The sequence below is a fragment of the Hemiscyllium ocellatum genome, chromosome 2, assembly GCF_020745735.1.
Source record: "Hemiscyllium ocellatum isolate sHemOce1 chromosome 2, sHemOce1.pat.X.cur, whole genome shotgun sequence".
Lineage (NCBI taxonomy): Eukaryota > Metazoa > Chordata > Chondrichthyes > Orectolobiformes > Hemiscylliidae > Hemiscyllium > Hemiscyllium ocellatum.
In genome coordinates, this window is record NC_083402.1 from 126,562,416 (window position 1) to 126,581,195 (window position 18,780).

The window sequence follows — 18,780 nt, forward strand, 5'->3', positions numbered from 1 at the left end:
GGGATACGATTTACACGTATTTGGAAAGACAAGTACTGATTATGGAGAGTCATCATGGATTCGTAGCAGGGGAATTGTGTCTCACTGACATGATTGAGCATTTTCAAGCACTGACAAAGAAGACTGATGAAGGCAGAGCAGTGGACATACACTATATGGACTTCAGCAAAGCATTCAACAAGATTCCACCTGGCAGACTGGTTAGTAAGGTTAGATCACATAGGATCCATGGGGAGCTAGCTAATTGGATACAAAATTGGGTTGAAGGTAGTTGGTGTAGGGTGGTGGTGGAGGGATGTTTTTTGGACTGGAGGCCTGTGACCAGTAGTGTGCCACAAGGATCAGTGCTGGGTCCACTGCTTTTTATTTTATATATATATATATATAAATAAATGACATGGATGTGGAGGCATGGTTAATAAGTTTGTAGATGACTCCAGTGAAGTGCAATGGACAGTGAAGACCATTAACTCCATAAACAATGGGATCTTGATCAGATGGGCCAATAGGCCAAGGAGTCGCAGATGGAGTTTAATTCATGTAAGTTGGTGTTGCTGCACTTTGGTCAGGCAAACTAGCACAGGACATGTACAGTAAATGGTACTGCCCTATGGAGTGTTGCCAAATAAAGAGGCTGAGGGCTGCAAGCGTATCGTTCCTTGAGAGTGGAGTTGCAGTGAGACTGGGTGGTGAAGACAATATTTGGCAGACTTGCCTTGGAAAGTCATGTTGTAGCTTTACAGGACATTGGTGAGGTCATTTTTAGAATCCGGTCCTTCTAAAGAAAGGATATTGTTAAATTTGCAATAATACAGAAAAGATTTACAAAATGTTGCCAGAATTGGAGGGTTTGCACTTTTGGGAGAGGCCGAATAGGCTGCAGCTTTTTTCTCGGGAGTGGCTGAAACTGAGGGGTGACCTCAGGAGGTTTATAAAATCATGAGGGGCATGGAAAGGATAAATTACCAATCTAGGGTGGGGGAATTTAAAACTAGAAGACATAGGTTTCAGGTGAGAGGGGAAAGATATACAAAGGAGCTGAGGGACAGTGTTTTCACATAGAGGTGGTGCATGTCTGGAAAGAGCTGCCAGAGGAAGTGGTAGATGTGAGTACAATTACAACATTTAAAAGACATCGGATGGGTATATGAATAGGAAGGGTATAGAGGGATTTGGACTAAAGGCGACGAGGTTAGATTGGTATGTCTTGCCGGCGAGAATAAGTTGGACTGCAGGGTTTGTTTCCATGTTGTATAACTAGAATTCTATGACTTCAGTGACTGAGAACATATACCATAATGGTTTCCTTGAATTAATAACACTATTAAGATGTAACCCGATTCAGAATTCATAAGAATACCAAGAACTTCTCTATCTTCCCTTGGAGAACTCACTTCTCTCATAAGATATTCCTCCTGTTGATTATAAATTGTTCCCAGTCAGACAGAGATGGGCAACAGCACACTCCAGAAAAATAAAGTAATAAAATCTCCTGCTCAAAGTCTTCAATTCTTTACAACAGTTACAGTCTAATTCCTATTGTTTACACGGTGGCAGTTCTTTTGCCTCTGTTTTGCACAGTGATGGATTTAAGTCATACTCCGTAGACTGGGACAGAAAATTCAAGTTGAGGCGCTAAATGCGACACTAAATATGAATGCTGCACAGTCAGAGAATGGCATAGGAGTGCCGCACCATCAGTGCTGAGGGAGTGCTACATCATCACAGGGGCAGTAATCAGAGTACACTGCACAGCTGGAGATGCCATTTTTTTTGGAGAGCTTTTAAATCAAGGTTCTGACTATCCTTTTGGACAGGCATAAAATATTCCATGACATTATCTGAAGGAGGGCAAAGGATTGTCTTCTGCTATCCTAAACAATAATCTCTCAACCAAAATCACACAAGCAGATTTTCCAGCCACTGTCATATACCTGTTTGTTGGAGTATGTAATGCATATATTGACCATCAGGCTTTCTACATTTTTGAAGTGTGACTCACAGTAATAAAGTATTTCATTGGGTGCAAAGCATTTTAGCATATCTTAAGTGATGACAGATGCTATAGAAATGAGTGTCTTTTTCCCCCCAATCAGAAACAGGCAATTCCCTCTCTCTAAGAAAGAGAGTGTTACCTCTGGAATATCTCACAGGTGAAAGTGGATTGTTGACCCAGTAGAAAAGGAAAGAAAAGGAAGCTGCTGCTCTCCTCAAACTGAAGAAGGTTATTATTGAAGAGGAATCTGTCTCTCCTGGGACAGAAAGAAGAAAAGATGAATTTTTTAGATTGTAAGCAATGTAGATAGAGTTCTGCAGTATGGGTTATTCCTTGAATATCATTGTACTCAATACAAAACACTCCTCTTCTACAGTAAGCAATGTCAAATACTCCCCAGTACAAACCCCAGGTTATTTTCTGTGATGTTAGATGGTTAGGTCTCAAATCTAGATCACCCCCTGAGATGTACTACATAAAACTATCGTCACGACTGACCCCAAATCACCTCTTACTGTGTGTAATATCAAACAAAACATTGCACACTGAAAAACATAATGCAATACAACTGTGATTTGTCACACAGCCAGATTTAGAAGTCATTTGGATGACTGAGAAAACTGCTTCAACATAATTTTGAATCATTTCAATCTTAGCAGAGACTCGATTGGCTCACCAACACCACTATTAGTTGATAGTCATCACAATGCTGTTGATGGGAGTGTACTGTGTGTCAATTGGTTGCCAGTGACTACACTTCAAAATTATTTCATTGGCTGTGAGACAATTTGGGGGATTCTGAGAACAAAACCAGGTCTTTCTCTCTTTTTGTTAAATACTAACTGGCAATCAGAACCCTCCCTCCTGGAAGTTCTATTTCATGGCCTCCAATTGCCTGAATCCCACAGTCCCACTACTGATCACCCAAACCATCCATTCTATGATTTCCCCATAACAAATCTAAAAGCAAACAGACTCTAAGTTGCTCAAATAGATGATTCTTAAATATCAGCCAAATTTTGCCAATGTCCAATTTTTTGTTACAACTAATATACCGAGCTATTCAAAGAAAATTTTAAAGAGTCGATTTTCTTTCTGCATTCTGCTTGCTACAGAAATTGCATATGAACAAAAGCCATTCAGCCCCCAAGCAATGTGGTGCCATTCAATTAGATGGCTGACCTGCATCTCAAATCTTTCATATTCTTAGCCAATAAAAATCTAAGTCACAATTTTGAAATGTTTAGTTGATTCAACCCCCTCCCCAAGCATTTTTTAGGAGCAGAGAGCTCAAGACTTCCACTGACTTATGTGAAGAAGTGCTTTCTGAAATCATCCCCGAATAACCTGGCTTGAACCCAGTTGATCTGAACATTTTCAACAGAAAAATGCTGTTTTTCTTGATCCAGAAACATAGATTTTCACACTTCATGATGTCACATCACACAAATAGCCAGAGTACTTCTTAAGAAGTAAAGTAATTATTGTAATAAAAACTGAAAGAACTGCGGATGCTGTAAATCCAAAACAAAAACAGAAGTTGCTGGAAAAGCACAGCAGGTCTGGCAGCATCTGTGAAGAGAAATTAAAGTTAATGTTTTGGGTGCAGTGACCCTTCCTCAAAACTGAGGACCTAAAACATTAACTTTGATTTCTCTTCACAGATGCTGCCAAACCTGCTGAGGTTTACCAGTAACTTCTGTTTTTAGTTCATAATTATTGTAAAGCCACTAATAAGAAGCCAATACGTGCACATCCATCTCCAACAAATAGAAATGTGATGATGCCCACAGTCTTTTTTTCCATTATGTTAACTGAGAGACAAGCATTGGCCAGAGTAACTCTCTGGACCTTGTTTAAAAACTGCATAACAAAAATCTTTTACATTCACCTGGAATGACAGATGATACATCGGTTTCAAGCCTGACCAAAAAAAGCAGCGCCTTCTACACTGCAGCAGTCCCTCAGGAGAGCACGAGGGCGTCACAGAGACTTTTGTGCTCATGTCTTTCTGGATGGTGCTTGCACCCACAACCATCTGATTCAGAGGCAAGAGTGTTGCTCATTGAGGCACAACTATCACATTAGCATTCTATCACACCTTTCAGAAGCTAAGACCAGAATTTGCAATGTGACTGGTACTCAATGAGGGAGCTGCACTGCTACAATGATGGAGCTGCAAATGCTCACCAAAAGACCGACATCACCAGTATACTGTCTATTTAATGTCGAGCAGATATGACATGACATGAGTAGAATCCTTCTCCTTTTAGCAGCTGATGTTTTAATAGCCTTTGAATTCAAACAATCAAAAAATAAAAGGCAAATGACCCCTTAACAATAACAGTCTGTGGAACAATTACTGTGGCCACAGGGTCTAGTGCGCACGCCATATTTTGCAGGTTGCTTATAAAATAGGTTCTGCTTCACAGTCAATTGGTCATTAAGTTTATGACCCCATAAACCTTTTCATCATAATTGTGAGGAAGTCAGAACATGACTTTTTTTAAATGCTCCAAAAAAGGTACAAGAAGTTAAGTGATTATATGTGACAGACATTAATGTGTCTTAATAAATGCCTGGCAGAAATTTAATTTCAGGAGTTTTATCATTTTGACTGAGGATATTTTAAATACTTACAAACACAGAAATGATTTTAGTTCTGAAAGGGAGGATATCTTTTCCACATCACCCTCAAAATTATTAATGATCACATTTATTGCAAAAGATTAGAAGCTGTGTGGTGTGCTCACTTATTTCAACATCACAAATAAGATTTTCTGTTAACAATTTGACCAAAATAAGAATGCACTTCAGATATCTACTCCCATATGTTCCGTAATCAGCAGTTCAAGATATCAAAACTGACTAATTTCTGGCAATATTAACCAACTGAATAATAATTTATAGCATTCATATAGAATAGCATCTCAAAACACTCAAGTCAATAAGAAGAGTAGAAAGTGGACCCTGAACCAGAAGAGAAATTTTTTAAATGTTGGTTGAAAGAGTGGCATTTTATGAATGGAGTTCAACAGTGAGGGAGTGGAGACGTAGAGTAAATGGCAGCATTTGAGGCAAAAGGACTGAAGGTATGATCGCCAATATGGAAACTAACAAGAAGGCAAGGCAGAAGTTGGTAGGAGGGTCAATAATCCAAGGCCACAAATGTAAGATGATTAAAGAAACAGAGAGGAAATAAAGATAATTCATTTTTAGTGGAGTAAATTGTCATAATCTTACATGTGCTGCCTGAAAGGTAGTGAAAATAAATTCTAAAAGGAAATTGGATGAATACTTGAAAGGGAGAAAATTACTGTGTTATAGGGAATGATAAAAATGTAGTCGAAATGAATGGATAAATCTTGAACAGAGACCACACAGACATGATGGGCCAAATGGCTTCTTTCCATGCCTGTGATGCTAGAGATAACTAAAAGACACACAATGATGTAAACATCTCTCTTGGTAACATTAATGCTTAATTGGCAATAGTAGATACCTTTTTAATAGACCTAATAACAGCAGTAGGCCCTAGAATACAGACAAGAGATAAAAACAAGATTGCTTGCATCTAAGAAGCTGTATTATTATTTCATCGTTGTTCTGATTTAAAAGGGCACTGTCACCTCAGCAGCATCATTCTCAAGGGCTCAAGTTTTCAAATGATTTGCGTTAGAAAGTGTAGCAATATAGTGCTTTTGCATAAAGGAAAAAAAATACATGGGCTAGATTTTTGCTACAAAAGGTGGATAATTAGAGCACAGAAATCAACATTCCACATTTGCCTTAGTCTTACCAGACCACAGGGCTGCTCTCTGATTAGAGAGGGGTGGTTGGTGGTGATTCAACCTGAGGGTCACCAGATCTTAGGCAAGGGACGAGGTTGAGAGGAAGGACCACTCATGGTAACGTCAGCTGGTGCAGGGATTGAACCCATGCTATTAGCATCACCGTGCATCATAAACCAACTATCCAACCAACTGAGCTAAACCTTGCCAGCTTTGGATTCTTCTCTGGGGTAAGAATCACATTTCCCTTAACTTACTATTAACAAATCTGATAGAAACAGGTGCAGGTAGAGAAGGACATAACTCCTCAGAACCATACCCTTTGCCATTTAGACACTTGCAAAATGGGTTAAATGTTTACCTTAACAAATACACATTGATGAATTGAATAATTCCTTCAATAACCATCCCATTCTACACATACACAAGACACATGTATTACATTACAATCTCAATAGCCACAGGCATGAAGAAAACCATGCGATAATGTGAAACCCTGGCACGTTAGGCAGTTGTCAGCATGTACTGAGCCTGTGTCCATTCTCCCAACAACATCCAAATGACATTCCCCTAATCCATGCAGCCCCACATTGTAGAGACATCAAGCCTTGCGTGTTGGTTTTGCCCAACTAACAATATGGCTCACTGAGACAGGACTATCATTTTCAAACAAAGTTGGGCCACAGCAAGTTGTAATTCTGAATTCACCTCAATTCACATGGTTCCAAAAGCCAGGTTTGCTGTGACTCATTGTTTTTAAATCAGTACAGCATCAGCAACTTATAAGGGAGAGGGAGAGCTTCCCTTAAATTGTACACTACCACAGGTTATTGCAATTGCTCAATAAATTCCCAACAGAAAGTTAGGTGTGGTACATAACCATGTAATAATGAGACTTTCAAACTTTCAAAAAGGAGAATGTTTCTACAATGCTGTTAAATCTCTGTGTCCCAGAAATAGAATATTGTAAACAGTTGAAACTCATTCCTGTGTATCCAAAATAGTTGAGTTTTTTTTAAATCTTGATTTTCCTTTTTTTAAAAAAACTCTTTCCTGATCTAATACTTCATTCTGGATCCTTATTTATCTGCCAGTGCGAGTTGCCACTAATCAATCTCGCTTTCAATGATTCCACTTTCTTTCTCACTCGTTAAATTTCTTGGGTTCAAGTTGTTCACAGAAATCCCCAAATGCCACACATGGCTCTTGTGCGCCATTATCATCTCCCACTCCCATCAAGGTAAAGGGCCGAAGGGGGTCAGAAAATCTAACACGGTATGTCCCGAGCTGACCCACTCCAGGAAATTTTGGACTAGGAAATTCTCATATTTTGCTTGTGGTTAAACAAAATAATTTTTTTTTAAGAAAAACTATTCGCACATTAGTTACGCATTGTAGCTACACGTAAAGTTAGTTCTCTTCCTATCCAGGTAAGTGGCCAAATCCATGCTGGATACGTGAAAAATGTCATCCCAGGGCACATTGTCTAGCTGCCTCCCATGGTCAAATAGCTGGAGGTCAGGTGAAAAATGCGACCCCGGGGAAGAGGTGGTAAGGGGAGCAGGGAAAGGAAGGGGACGGAGGACTGTAAATCGCAATGAAAATTTGGGAGCGAGAAAATGCAGCAAATTAAGAATCCAAACAGCGTTCCCTTACTGAACAAAACTTACTGAAGCTGGTATTTCATTTACACAGAACGACAGGGAACGACATTACAGCAACACGCTTTAAGGCAAAAAAAATGTATTTTGCAAAATACAATTTGGGGCACAATTTCATTGAAACTGTTTTACTGCAAACTGCCGCAGTTCACAACACATCCATGTCTCGTCAATCCAAGTTCAAACTTTCTGCCCCAAAGCCAACATTTATCTATCGAGTAAGCCCCTTATTTATTCAACAATGCATCTAATAAATAATTGAACGCCACTCATTTAAGCAGAGCTCTTAAAATGCTTCATATACTTTTTCAATTTCGCTATCGTATTGCCTTCTTTCCAAAGAGGGTGAGGGTGAGTGAGAGAGAGAGTGAGAGAGAGAAAGGGAGAGAAAAAGAGAAGGAATGAGGGAGTATTCCGGTAACATACAGTACCATGAGCTGCAGAGGCCTCCCAGACAGTTGTACACAGTTAACAGATCACTCGCGGCCTGTAGCAGACTGCAAAAACAGCTTTAGGCTTTCTGGCATTTTGACAAACAGGCAACTCTGCTCCACTCTGGCACATTCCTTCTCCCTACCTCCCAGCCCCTTGCATGCAGATCGTCATATTTCCTTCAACAGTTAATTGTCTCAACTGCGAGATTTTAAACAGCCACTGTTAAGCAATGTGAAATCCTCCTAAAGTGACTGTCACAGCAAATCAGTCTCTTGCACCAGTGGTAACATTTTCCAAGGAAGTATTCTGCTGGCAGTTCCTGAACTGTCTTCCCCCCCCACACCTCCCCTTCGTCCCTCGAGAACTGAGCGCACTTGTGGCAATAAAACATTCATGCGACTTGGAATCTTAACACAATGCCATTTCCCTAGTTTAACCTGAATGGAATGCAGTAAGTCACAACAGACTACATCATCCTGCTATCAAACATTGCCAAGGAACCTCTGCACTGTGCTCATTCAGACCAGAAGAGCAACTTGCAGGAATACCAGCGAGAAAGCATTCCTTCCTCCATTGACCTCCCGGAGCTACAGTGAGCTGCTTTCTCTGAACTCTGCTCTGCATCAGGATTGTGACAGGGTTGTGATATATGTGTCACTTACACACAGACTTCATTACTGCAGACAGAAGTTAAGAGTCGCGACAGTTCAGAGTGACCAGACTTTAGAGCTAGCTGTTGTAGGAAACTACTGTACGAGTTCCTTTCCAGTTATTGTATTAACTCTTCAGGCACCCATTCTCTGTTACTGTTAGTTGTCAATATTCTCCATCATTTTCTGCTCTGAGAGTGTTCTCCATAGGCTCACATGTTACATCAAGTCAGAAATAAACTAAATCTAGTCACTGAAATGAGGAAGAGTGGAACACCCAAAACATTACATCAAATAAAGACAAAAAGTAAAGTTCTAAATGGACTTAAATTCAGTAGAATAAGGTGGAGAGGTCAACATGTAGATAAACACACAAGCATCAGAAAACACACACAGATGCATATGCACAGAATGGCCAAATATTCATGTAACAGGTACAAATCTACAATTCGTTCACATGTATTCTTTTACATGAGATTCCGGATTCCAACTGTTTATTCCGAATATGAATTATGTCCTATCAGCCATGCCGTACTCTCTGGGGGCTGCAAGAGAAAGTAGAACTTCATTTCAGTGGGTAATATAGAGTGTTACAAGGATGCAACGCACCAGACCGAGATTCAGCTTGCTAGGGGATAGGTTAACTTGAGAGTTGTCCAGAATTGTACGGGGCGGGATTGCCCCGTTCAAAGCAGAATATGGTCTTATCTTTCAAACACAGTCCACAGCCATCGCCTACCTTCCACTGAAACAGCCAACCATCCCATTACTATGAGCCCACAAGAGGAAAGTTCTGTGAAAGATTACAGGGAAAGGCCTGGGCTAATTGGCTAAAGCTTTCTCAAAGCCAGCACAAATGGACCAAATGACCTCATTCTGTGCTGTACAGTTTTATGATACAGATGTCTCTTGATGAAAGACAGGAGAATGCTTCACTTTAACCGTAATCAGTAACATGTTTCCACAAACCTACACTTATGAAATGTGCATTTTCAAAGGAAATAAAGTGGGAATTCTCTCAAGTGTTTTTGTTAAAACACCAATGCCAGACAGTAACAGGTAAAATTAAACCCGCTATACTGTCAGATGAGAGTTTTAACATAGCCAGTCTGTCCTGTCCAGAAAACAAAGTAGCTGTCATCTATCCGTGAAGAGACTTCAGAAATACAAACTGAAGAGTAAAGAGAATTTTTTAAAAAACTGTTGGTGTTTCAATTCTTGAAGGCGAGATATGAAAAAAGGAATGGTGATTAAAATATTATTAAAAAAAAGTTCATTTTTTCTACTGGACCTTGTGGAAAGATTTGATAATGTATCTTAACTTTCACCGAGAGCAAGTGAAACCACATAGCTCCAAGCGTGATGCAAGTGATTGATCCATTCAATATCAAAATATCTCTTCCCCCGTTTCATCTTCACCCTCTCACCTGGCTAGATTTGGACTGGTGAGAGGTAGCAGTTAGTTGAAGATGTCAATAAAGTCCATTGCATCTCCACCAAAAATGACTGTTCTAAGGCGTAGCAGCTGAAAGCATGATTACCAATTGTGCAATAATTAAAATCCAGGATAGTTAAGAAGTCAAAATTAGAGGAGTGCACAGCTGGAGTAGATTTCAGGGAGAGGTAAGCCATAGAAAGATTTGGAAACAAGATGAGAATTTTACTCAATGAATTGCTTAACTGGAAGCCTATATAGATCAGCAAGCTGAAGGGTAACAGGTGAACCTGTAGTATCCCAAAAGGTTCAAATCCTTCCTGCGTAGTAGAGTGTTTCATAACATGCCCAAAATAATTTTTAATATAACCACATTACAAAGTAGCTGGTTTCATAGAATTATCTTCGAATCTCTACAGTGCAGATAGAGGCCATTCAGCCCATACAGACTGCACTGACCCTCTGAAAAGCATCCCACTCTATAAGCTAGCCTGCTCATCCCTGGATGTTACAGGGCAATTTAGCATAGTCAATCTACCTAACCTGCATATCTTTGAACCCTGGGAGGAAATCAGAACACCCACTGGAAACCCACATAGACACAGGTGGAACATGCAAACTCCACATAGACAGCAGCCCAAAGCTGAAATCAAACTCAAGTCCTTGGCTGTGTGAGGCAGCAGTGCTAACTACTGTGCCACCTGTGTTTTGGATAAGGCAATTGTGGCTTGGTGGTTGTATCCCTATCTGCAGCCCAGAAGGTCTGGGTTGAAGTCCACTAACCCAAGAGGTGTCAACAAATGTGAACAAGTTGATTATAAATACGTGCTAAAATTAATACAGGAACTATGACAAGATAAACAGTAAGGGGCACTCGGGGCAACAGAAAGGGAATGGGAAGGGAAACCACTGCATGCGATGTACCATTTGTGATTAGATTGGAAAGAAGGAAATCCCATCTAGTTGGACAACAGAGGAGTCTAGTTCGAGGAGAATAATGTTGTTAACCTTGTCAAAAGTTGTAAACAGACCAATAAGGATGAGAAGCGATAGTTTCTCTTTTTGACAGTGACAGAGGGTGCCCTGTGTGACTGATATGCTGTCATTAATGAATTGAATATGTACTTCAGGAATATTCAAGAAGTTGCTAAAAATGAGGAACTCACAATCACCTAGCGTGGTTGAGATAAATAATGGAGATACATTTAAGGAGAAGCTAAATATGTACATGAGGAATGAAAAACTGAAGGCTATTGCGACAATTGAGATTAAGTCAAGGTGGGATGAAGTTCATGTGGAGCATAAATATGTTGGCTAAACAATTGATGTTAACTCAAATCCAGTATTCATCGCAAAGTGAGCTCTGGAGGTAAACTGCTCACCAGCAAGAAATACCAAATAGAAGCTGGGAAACAGAGTATGCACGAGTCCTTTCTCACCTGGTTTACTTCCATTTGGAGGGAAAGGTTTGGTGGCTAATTAGTAAAGTGGAAAAACAGAAATTAAATAGGACTAGATGAGAAAGTGCTAAAATGTTTACAAAAAAAACACATCCAGTGTTTAGCCAATACCAGTTTCTAGTTTGCAGGCCAAGGATTCCGATAGAAACATCATTCACTTTGTTCATAAGTGGCTCTCACACCTTTCTAATATTCAGCAGGGATAATTATATTGTCAAAAACATTTCAAAATACACAATTGTGGAATTACGAAAATTTATATTACTTGAATAATTTCATGTTTAGTAAAGCGAGTGTGTCATTGTTGAGAAATAGAATTTGTATCCAATCAAGTTTAGTTTGGATTTGAATGTGTTCCCAGAGGTATAATCAGTGCAGTACTTCTATGCTATTCAATCTTCCAATTACTGAGTTACAAAATAAAAATATGACTTTCATTATAAAAGTCACAATTCACTGGGATGACGACAGACCTTCAAGAAAGGATATTTGGCTTGAGCTGATGAACAATGAGCTTTTGGGATGTTTTTGGAACTTGTTTTGGGCCTCTGCTGTACAAGTTCACAAGGTGTTTTAAAGGCACGCAGCTATGCTAACACAATCTACTGAAATTCAGGCTGAGAGCCTGGTTATTTAGGAAATTTTAAGTTCAGATCAAACATCAATCATCCCATGTAGGTTGGATAAAGGCAGAAATCTATGGTGATAATACAATGCCAATAAATGCATTGATAATGTCCTAGGGAGTGTTGGTGAACAAAGAGACCTTGGAGTGCAGGTTCATAGTTCCCTCAAAGTGGAGTCGCAGATAGATAGAAGAGTGAAGAAGGCATTTGGTTTGCTTTCCTTTATTGGTTAGAGAAGTTGGGAGGTCACATTGTGACTGCACAAGACATTGGTAAAACGACTTTTGGAATATTGCATGCAATTCTGCTCTCCCTCCAATCGGAGGGATGTTGTGAAACTTGAAAGGATTCAGAAAAGATTTACAATGATATTGCCAGGGTTGGAGGGTTTGAACTATAGGATGAGGCTGAACAGGCTGATTTCTTCAAGCTTTAGAGACTGAGGGGTGACCTTACAGAGGTTCATAAAATCATGAGAAACATGAACAGGGTAAATAGACAAGGTCTTTTTTCCTGGGATGCGGGAGTCCAGAACTAGAGGGCATAGGTTTAGGGTGAGAGGGGAAAAATTTAAAAGGGAACTAAAGGGCAACTTTTTCACACAGAGGGTGGTGCATGTATGGAATGAGCTGCCAGAGGAAGTGGTGGAGACTAGTACAATTGCAACATTTAAAAGGCATCTGATTGGGTATATAAATAGGAAAGGTTTGGAGGGATATGGGCCAAATGCTGGCAAATGGGACTGGATTAGGTTAGGATATCTAGTCCGCATGCTTGAATTGGACCGAAGGGTCGGTTTCCATGCTGTACATCTCTATGACTCGATATAAATGTAACTCTTAATTATTGTAAAAAATGGTATCTGCCAAATGGAACTGAGGCAGAAGAGAGAGAAAGTGAAATGAGGAAAAACAACTTTTTTAAAAATACTATTTAAAATTAAGTTTAATAGAATGAGACCCACAACTGCAAAATTTAATTTTCAGGGCCAGAGAGGTTACTTGATAATAATGATAATGATAATAACAATAAAGAATGTCAAAAATTCATTGCATCTGAATGTAACAGCCCTCCTTCTGAATTCCTTAGTGGTTAAATAGCACAAATCCACAGAAGTTATGCATTTAAGTGATGAATCTATTGAAGAGTTATTGTTATAGTGGAATCTGTAAAGGAACAGGTCAACTTAGACAGGAACATCCAAATTCCCACACTTAACAGCAGAAGTACAGACCCCAGAGATTAATGTTAATTATCTCTAAAACAATGGTAAATTCTGATAACCTTACCATTATTCAGAAAACAAACTCCAGGCCTCACAATGCAAAATATATTAGGTACACTTTTGTCAATGAGAGTCTCTGGTTGCACTTTGACAAAATCTAGCTTCGACTTAGTTCATAATTGCTATTACTGCCAAGTACGTTGAATTGTGAACAAAACAAACATGGTTTTACAGAGGAGCCTCGATTGTCTGACATTCAATTATCCAAATTTTGGATTATATGGACAAGATTGCAAGGTCCCAACCCTTGGCTAAACTGTGATATTCAACATTCGATTATCCGAACATTCGATTATTCAAATAAAATACTCCCCACCCGTGTCATTCAGATAAATTGAGGTTCTTCTGTTCACAGAAATGAGCACGACATGCTAAAAGTGAGATGTTTATGCACAAAACATAAATTTTGGCATATTTCGTGATGAGATAGTGCTTTTATATGTTCTGGATAATTTAGTGTCCATATCAACAAAAGACTCTGAAACAAGTTTACTAATTGTTTTCTGCACTGTCACCATTGTGAATCGCTGTAGTATTAAAATCAAGAAGCAGCCAGTAAGTTCCTGCTGATTTTTCACAGATGAGTATTTTTGACAGAAAGAGAGGCATTCCCAACTCCACCTTCTCTGCCCCATGCCAGCAGAGGATTGCTCATGGGTCTCAGAGTTGGTTTGTTGATAGCATTATAAAAAGTTCCACTTTAGCCCATTGTACATAGATAAGTTGCTCATTTCACAGGCAAATAAAACCAGAAATTGTCTATTCATGATTATTTTAATTATCTACATTAACTCATACAATTAACATCTTGAATTTATATAGTACCTTTATCATAGCAATAAAACATTTCAAGACACTTTAAAGGAGCATTAGCAGTCATTAAAACAATTAGCCATATAGGGAGATACGTAAATTAGTTTTTCAAGGAAATCTGGTGGTCATTCATCAGGCCAGTATTTATCGCTCAACTCAAATGCCCTTGGACTAAGTGACTTGCTTACCAATCCAGAGACAGATAAAGGCTCAATTAAATTTCTGTGAAACTGGGACCACATGGAAGCCACAGTAGGTAAGGATTGTTTCCTTATAGAAAATTAGTGAAACAGATGGGTTTTTGCAGTGACCAATGATAATTTCATCACCTTTTCTGAGGCTAGCTGTCAATTTCAAGTCTTTATTCAGTGAATTTAAATCCACAAACTCACATGGTGGATTTGAATTGGTATTCCTTGAACATGAGCTTAAACTGCAAGTAAATTTGCTCGCTGAGCTCGCAGGTTCATTTTCAAACATTTCGTCACCATACTAGGTAACATCATCAGTGAGCCTCCGGTGAAACACTGGTGTTAGTGACCCGCATTCTATTTATGTGCATCGGATTCCTTGGGTTGGTGATGTCAATTCCAGTGATGATGTCATTTCCTGTTCTTTTCCTCAGTCAGTGGTAAATGGGGTCCAAGTCAATGTGTTTGTTGATAGAGTTCTGGTTGGAATGCTATGATTCAGGAATTCTTGTGCATGTCTCTTGCCTGAGGATGGATATGTTGTCCCCATCGAAGTAGTGTCCTTTCTCATCTATCTGTAAGGACAAACAAGCAGACAAACGCATCCAGAAACACTAGGCACTCTGCCCTACATCAAAGACATCTCAAAAATGACTGCTTGGCTATTCAGACCTCTTGGCATCATGGTAGGCCACAAATCCAACAACACACTAAAATAGCAGCTAATGCATTTGAAAGATCCCATACATACAAGAAGCAAAATTAATGTCATTTACAAAATACCTTGCAACACTGTAAAAAACACCACATTGGACAAAAAGGCAGAAAACTAGCCACCAGGATACATGAACATCAACTAGCCACAAAAAGACATGACCCACTCTCACTAGTGTCCTTACATACAGATGAGGAAGGACACCACTTTGACTGGGACAACACATCCATCCTAGGGCAGGCAAACAGAGGCACGCATGAGAATTCCTAGCAGCGTGGCATTCCATCAGAACTCTATCAACAAACTCATCAACTTGGACCCCATTTACCACAATCTGAGGAAAGGAATAGGAAATGACATCACCACAGGAATGGACATCACCAACCCAAGTAAACCGAAACATATAAATAGAAAGCATGTCACGAACACCAGTGTTTCACTGGAGGCTCACTGATGATGTTACCTACTATAGTGACAAAATGTCTCAAAATAAACCTTCCAGCTCAGCAAGCAAAGTTACATCCAGAATCTCCACCTAAGCGACAAATCTTCTCAAAACTCATTAGTTTAATCATCTGGATTATCTGTCCTATGATATTAACAGTACACTACCATCTCCCCTGAATATTGGGTCAAGTGATCCAAAGCTTTGTCAAAGAAGATGGTTTATAAGAAGCATTCGAAGGAGGAAGAACAGGTAGAGAGGTTCCGAGGGGGAATTCTGGAGTTTATGGCTGAAGGCACCAATGGAATGGTGATGAAAATCAGGGAGGTGCAAGAAAAACAAGAGTGGAGTAAGCCAGACATTTTCGAGGTTCAAAGAATGGATTTTAAGGGTGAAATACCAAGGAATGGAGTAATGCAATTGGATAAAAAAAAGAAAATTGACCAAAACTGACTGACCCCTTACATACAAGTTGATTCATGCAAAATCTCTCCTATGCATGACCAACATCTCACTTGATGAGGGCTATTGTTATTTAATGAGTGCAATAAAAATGACTTTTCTCCACCCACACAAGAAGGGTCTTCAACTTAGAAATTAATGAACAATGATAATGTTACTTGTTGAGGAACACAGAATTGCGGGCTCATTCCCAACACATTATAATGTAAGAACCTTATATTACTGTCACTAAGCAAGGTCACGTATGGCAAAGAGCCTCCTCTGTATATTACGACTGAAGGTCTTGCATCAATTAACAGATAAATTGACTTCATATATTTTTATTACCACTGATGCATCAACAAATAATATGAGAGACAGGATAATGCAGGTCACTGCATAAAATTGCAATGAAAGCGGACTTTAGTGTAATTACACACAACAACTCTCAATAGTCCATCAACGGTTGATGCATCCATCCTTTGCAAAACTGACAACTGTTACACCCCCAGTAAAGGTGGAATGGCTGTTGGAGTTCTCTCATTCGGGGGCAACATCGTCTCTTAGGATTTGCAGCCATCAATACTGATGAGATGTAAAACCTTGCCCCCATCTGTCATGGCCGGTCAATGTTTCAGCTCCTAAAAAAATGCAACAGCTACAACATAACTCCAGTACCACAAGCCCCAATAAACCCTTCTGCACAGGAGCTGAATACAATTTGTTTTCCATCAAGCTTCAGCTCTGTCGCAACAAAATCATAAACTACAACCAGGCTCCTCTACAGAGTAAGCTGTTCTATTGTTTCACTTCAGAACATACAAATTATTAGTGAGACATCTGGCTGCCAGCTGAGTGACATGGTTTTTAAAACTGCTTAGGGAACCCAACCAGAGTAGCATGTCCATATTTCCATTCCTCCCTGATACCCAAGCTATAAAGTAGCGTGTTCAGTAGGTGCCTGCTCCCTAATTTTATGTTGTGCACATTATCCCCCCCATGCTCCACAATCCTCACCTCATACAAGTATCAAAAATAATTAAGCAGACAATAGTAATTTCTATCTGCAAATTCACACCACCTGATCATGTGACATTGTCTCAATTATCTGCTGGTTACATACCACCTGTTGTTCAAGATGCAGAGGTGCCAGTGTTGGACTGGGGTGGAAAAGATCGAAGTTCACACAACACGAGGTTACAGGCCAAGAGGTTTATTTGAAATCATAAGCTTTCAGAGCGCCGCCCCTTCATCAAGTGAAGTGAAGATAGCACCTAGACACAGACTTTATAACCAGAAAGATCAAAAGATGATTGAAATACTATGAGTGGAATGTTAACAGGCCAAATAATAGGTCTCTTCAGGTGATCAAAGAGCGTCAGATGGTGCAAGTATCATTACCTGAATAACAAGTGAAGGGATGATCCATAATCCGATTAATTGAGGCAGAGAGATAATTGCAAAAATGTTAAAATAAGGTGGTGCTGAGGCAAACCACATGATTGGAATAACATGCGAGTTATAAGAGTCGCATGCCAAAGGTCAAAACCAAAGTAACAAGGAATCCAAAACTGTACAAACTAATTAGGGAGATCATAACAAGTTATCAAGGGGATGGTGCAAAACAGGACAGTAAGGAAGATTTTATAAAACAGTGTGTGGGGGGGTCACATGTAGCATGATGTGCACCTAAGATCACTATTGAGATTGTCTTCATGCATATGGAACTTGGCTATCAGATTCTGCTCAGCTATTCTACGTTGTTGTGTATCATGAAGGCCGTGTTGGAGGATGCTTACCCGAAGGTCAGAGGTTGAGTGTCCTTGACCGCTGAAATGTTCCCCAACTGGGAGGGAGCATTTCTGTCTGGCGATTGTTGCTCGGCATCCATTCATCTATTGTCTGAGCGATTGTATGGTTCTGGATGTAGGTTTGCTTACTGAGGTGGAAGGTTCATTTCCAGATGTTTCATCACCCTGCAAGGTAACATCTGCAGTGGGCCTCCACGTGAAGCACTGTACATGATTCCTGCTTTCTATTTATATGTTTGAGTTTCTTTGGGTTAGAGATGTCATTTCCTGTTCTTTTTCTCAGGGGTGGTAGATGGAGTCTAACTCGATGTGTTTGTTGAAAGAGTTCCAGTTGGAATGCCATGCTTCTAGGAATTCTCGTGCATGTCTCTGTTTGGCTTGTCCTAAGACGGATGTGGTATCCCATTCGAAGTGGTGTCCTTCATTATCTGTATGTAAGGATACTAGAGAGAGAGGGTCATGTCATTTTGTGGCTAGTTGGTGTTCATGTATCCTGGTCACTAGTTTTGCATGGTCTCGCCAATATACCATGCCTCCGGGGCACCCTTGCCTGCAGCGTATGAGGTACATTGGCCGAATCATACGAGTACCTGTCGTGCTTGCGGTGGGTGGTGTTCCCACGTGTGCTGGTAGTATTCATGTCGATGATCTGGCATGTCTCGCAGTGCTTACCATGTCAGGGTTGTGTGGTGTTGTGGTTGATGTTGTCCTGAAGACTGTGTAGCTTGACAGGTCTTCCAACCAATACTATACATCAGATACATCGATGACATTTTCTTCCTTTGAATTTCTGGTGATGAATCACTGAACCAACTACACAACGATATCGACGAGGTTCATCCCAAAATCAGACTTGCCATGGACTACTCTTCAGAACCTGTGTCATTCCTGGGTACAGGGTGGACACCTCAGCATCTCACTCTACCACAAGCCCATGAATAATCTCATGATGCTGCACTTCTCTAGCTTCCATCCATGTTTTTTTTAGTTAAACATAAGATTTTGGAGGTTTTTTAACAAAATTA

The 18,780-nt window shown here is 39.9% G+C and overlaps 1 protein-coding gene across 6 annotated transcripts in view; it reads right to left on the reverse strand.

Moving 5' to 3' along the window:
• Positions 1–18,780, reverse strand: part of bnc2 (basonuclin zinc finger protein 2) — a 756,635-nt gene that overhangs the window by 415,995 nt on the left and 321,860 nt on the right. Inside the window, exon 1 of one of the 6 annotated variants that reach the window (XM_060839994.1) lies at positions 7,880–7,946. The exons of the other annotated variants lie outside the window; for them this stretch is intronic. Coding sequence (XP_060695977.1) covers positions 7,880–7,882 — 3 coding nt within the window. The 5' untranslated portion in view covers positions 7,883–7,946. Of the gene's footprint in view, positions 1–7,879; positions 7,947–18,780 lie in introns of those variants that run through there. 6 annotated transcript variants of the gene reach the window in all.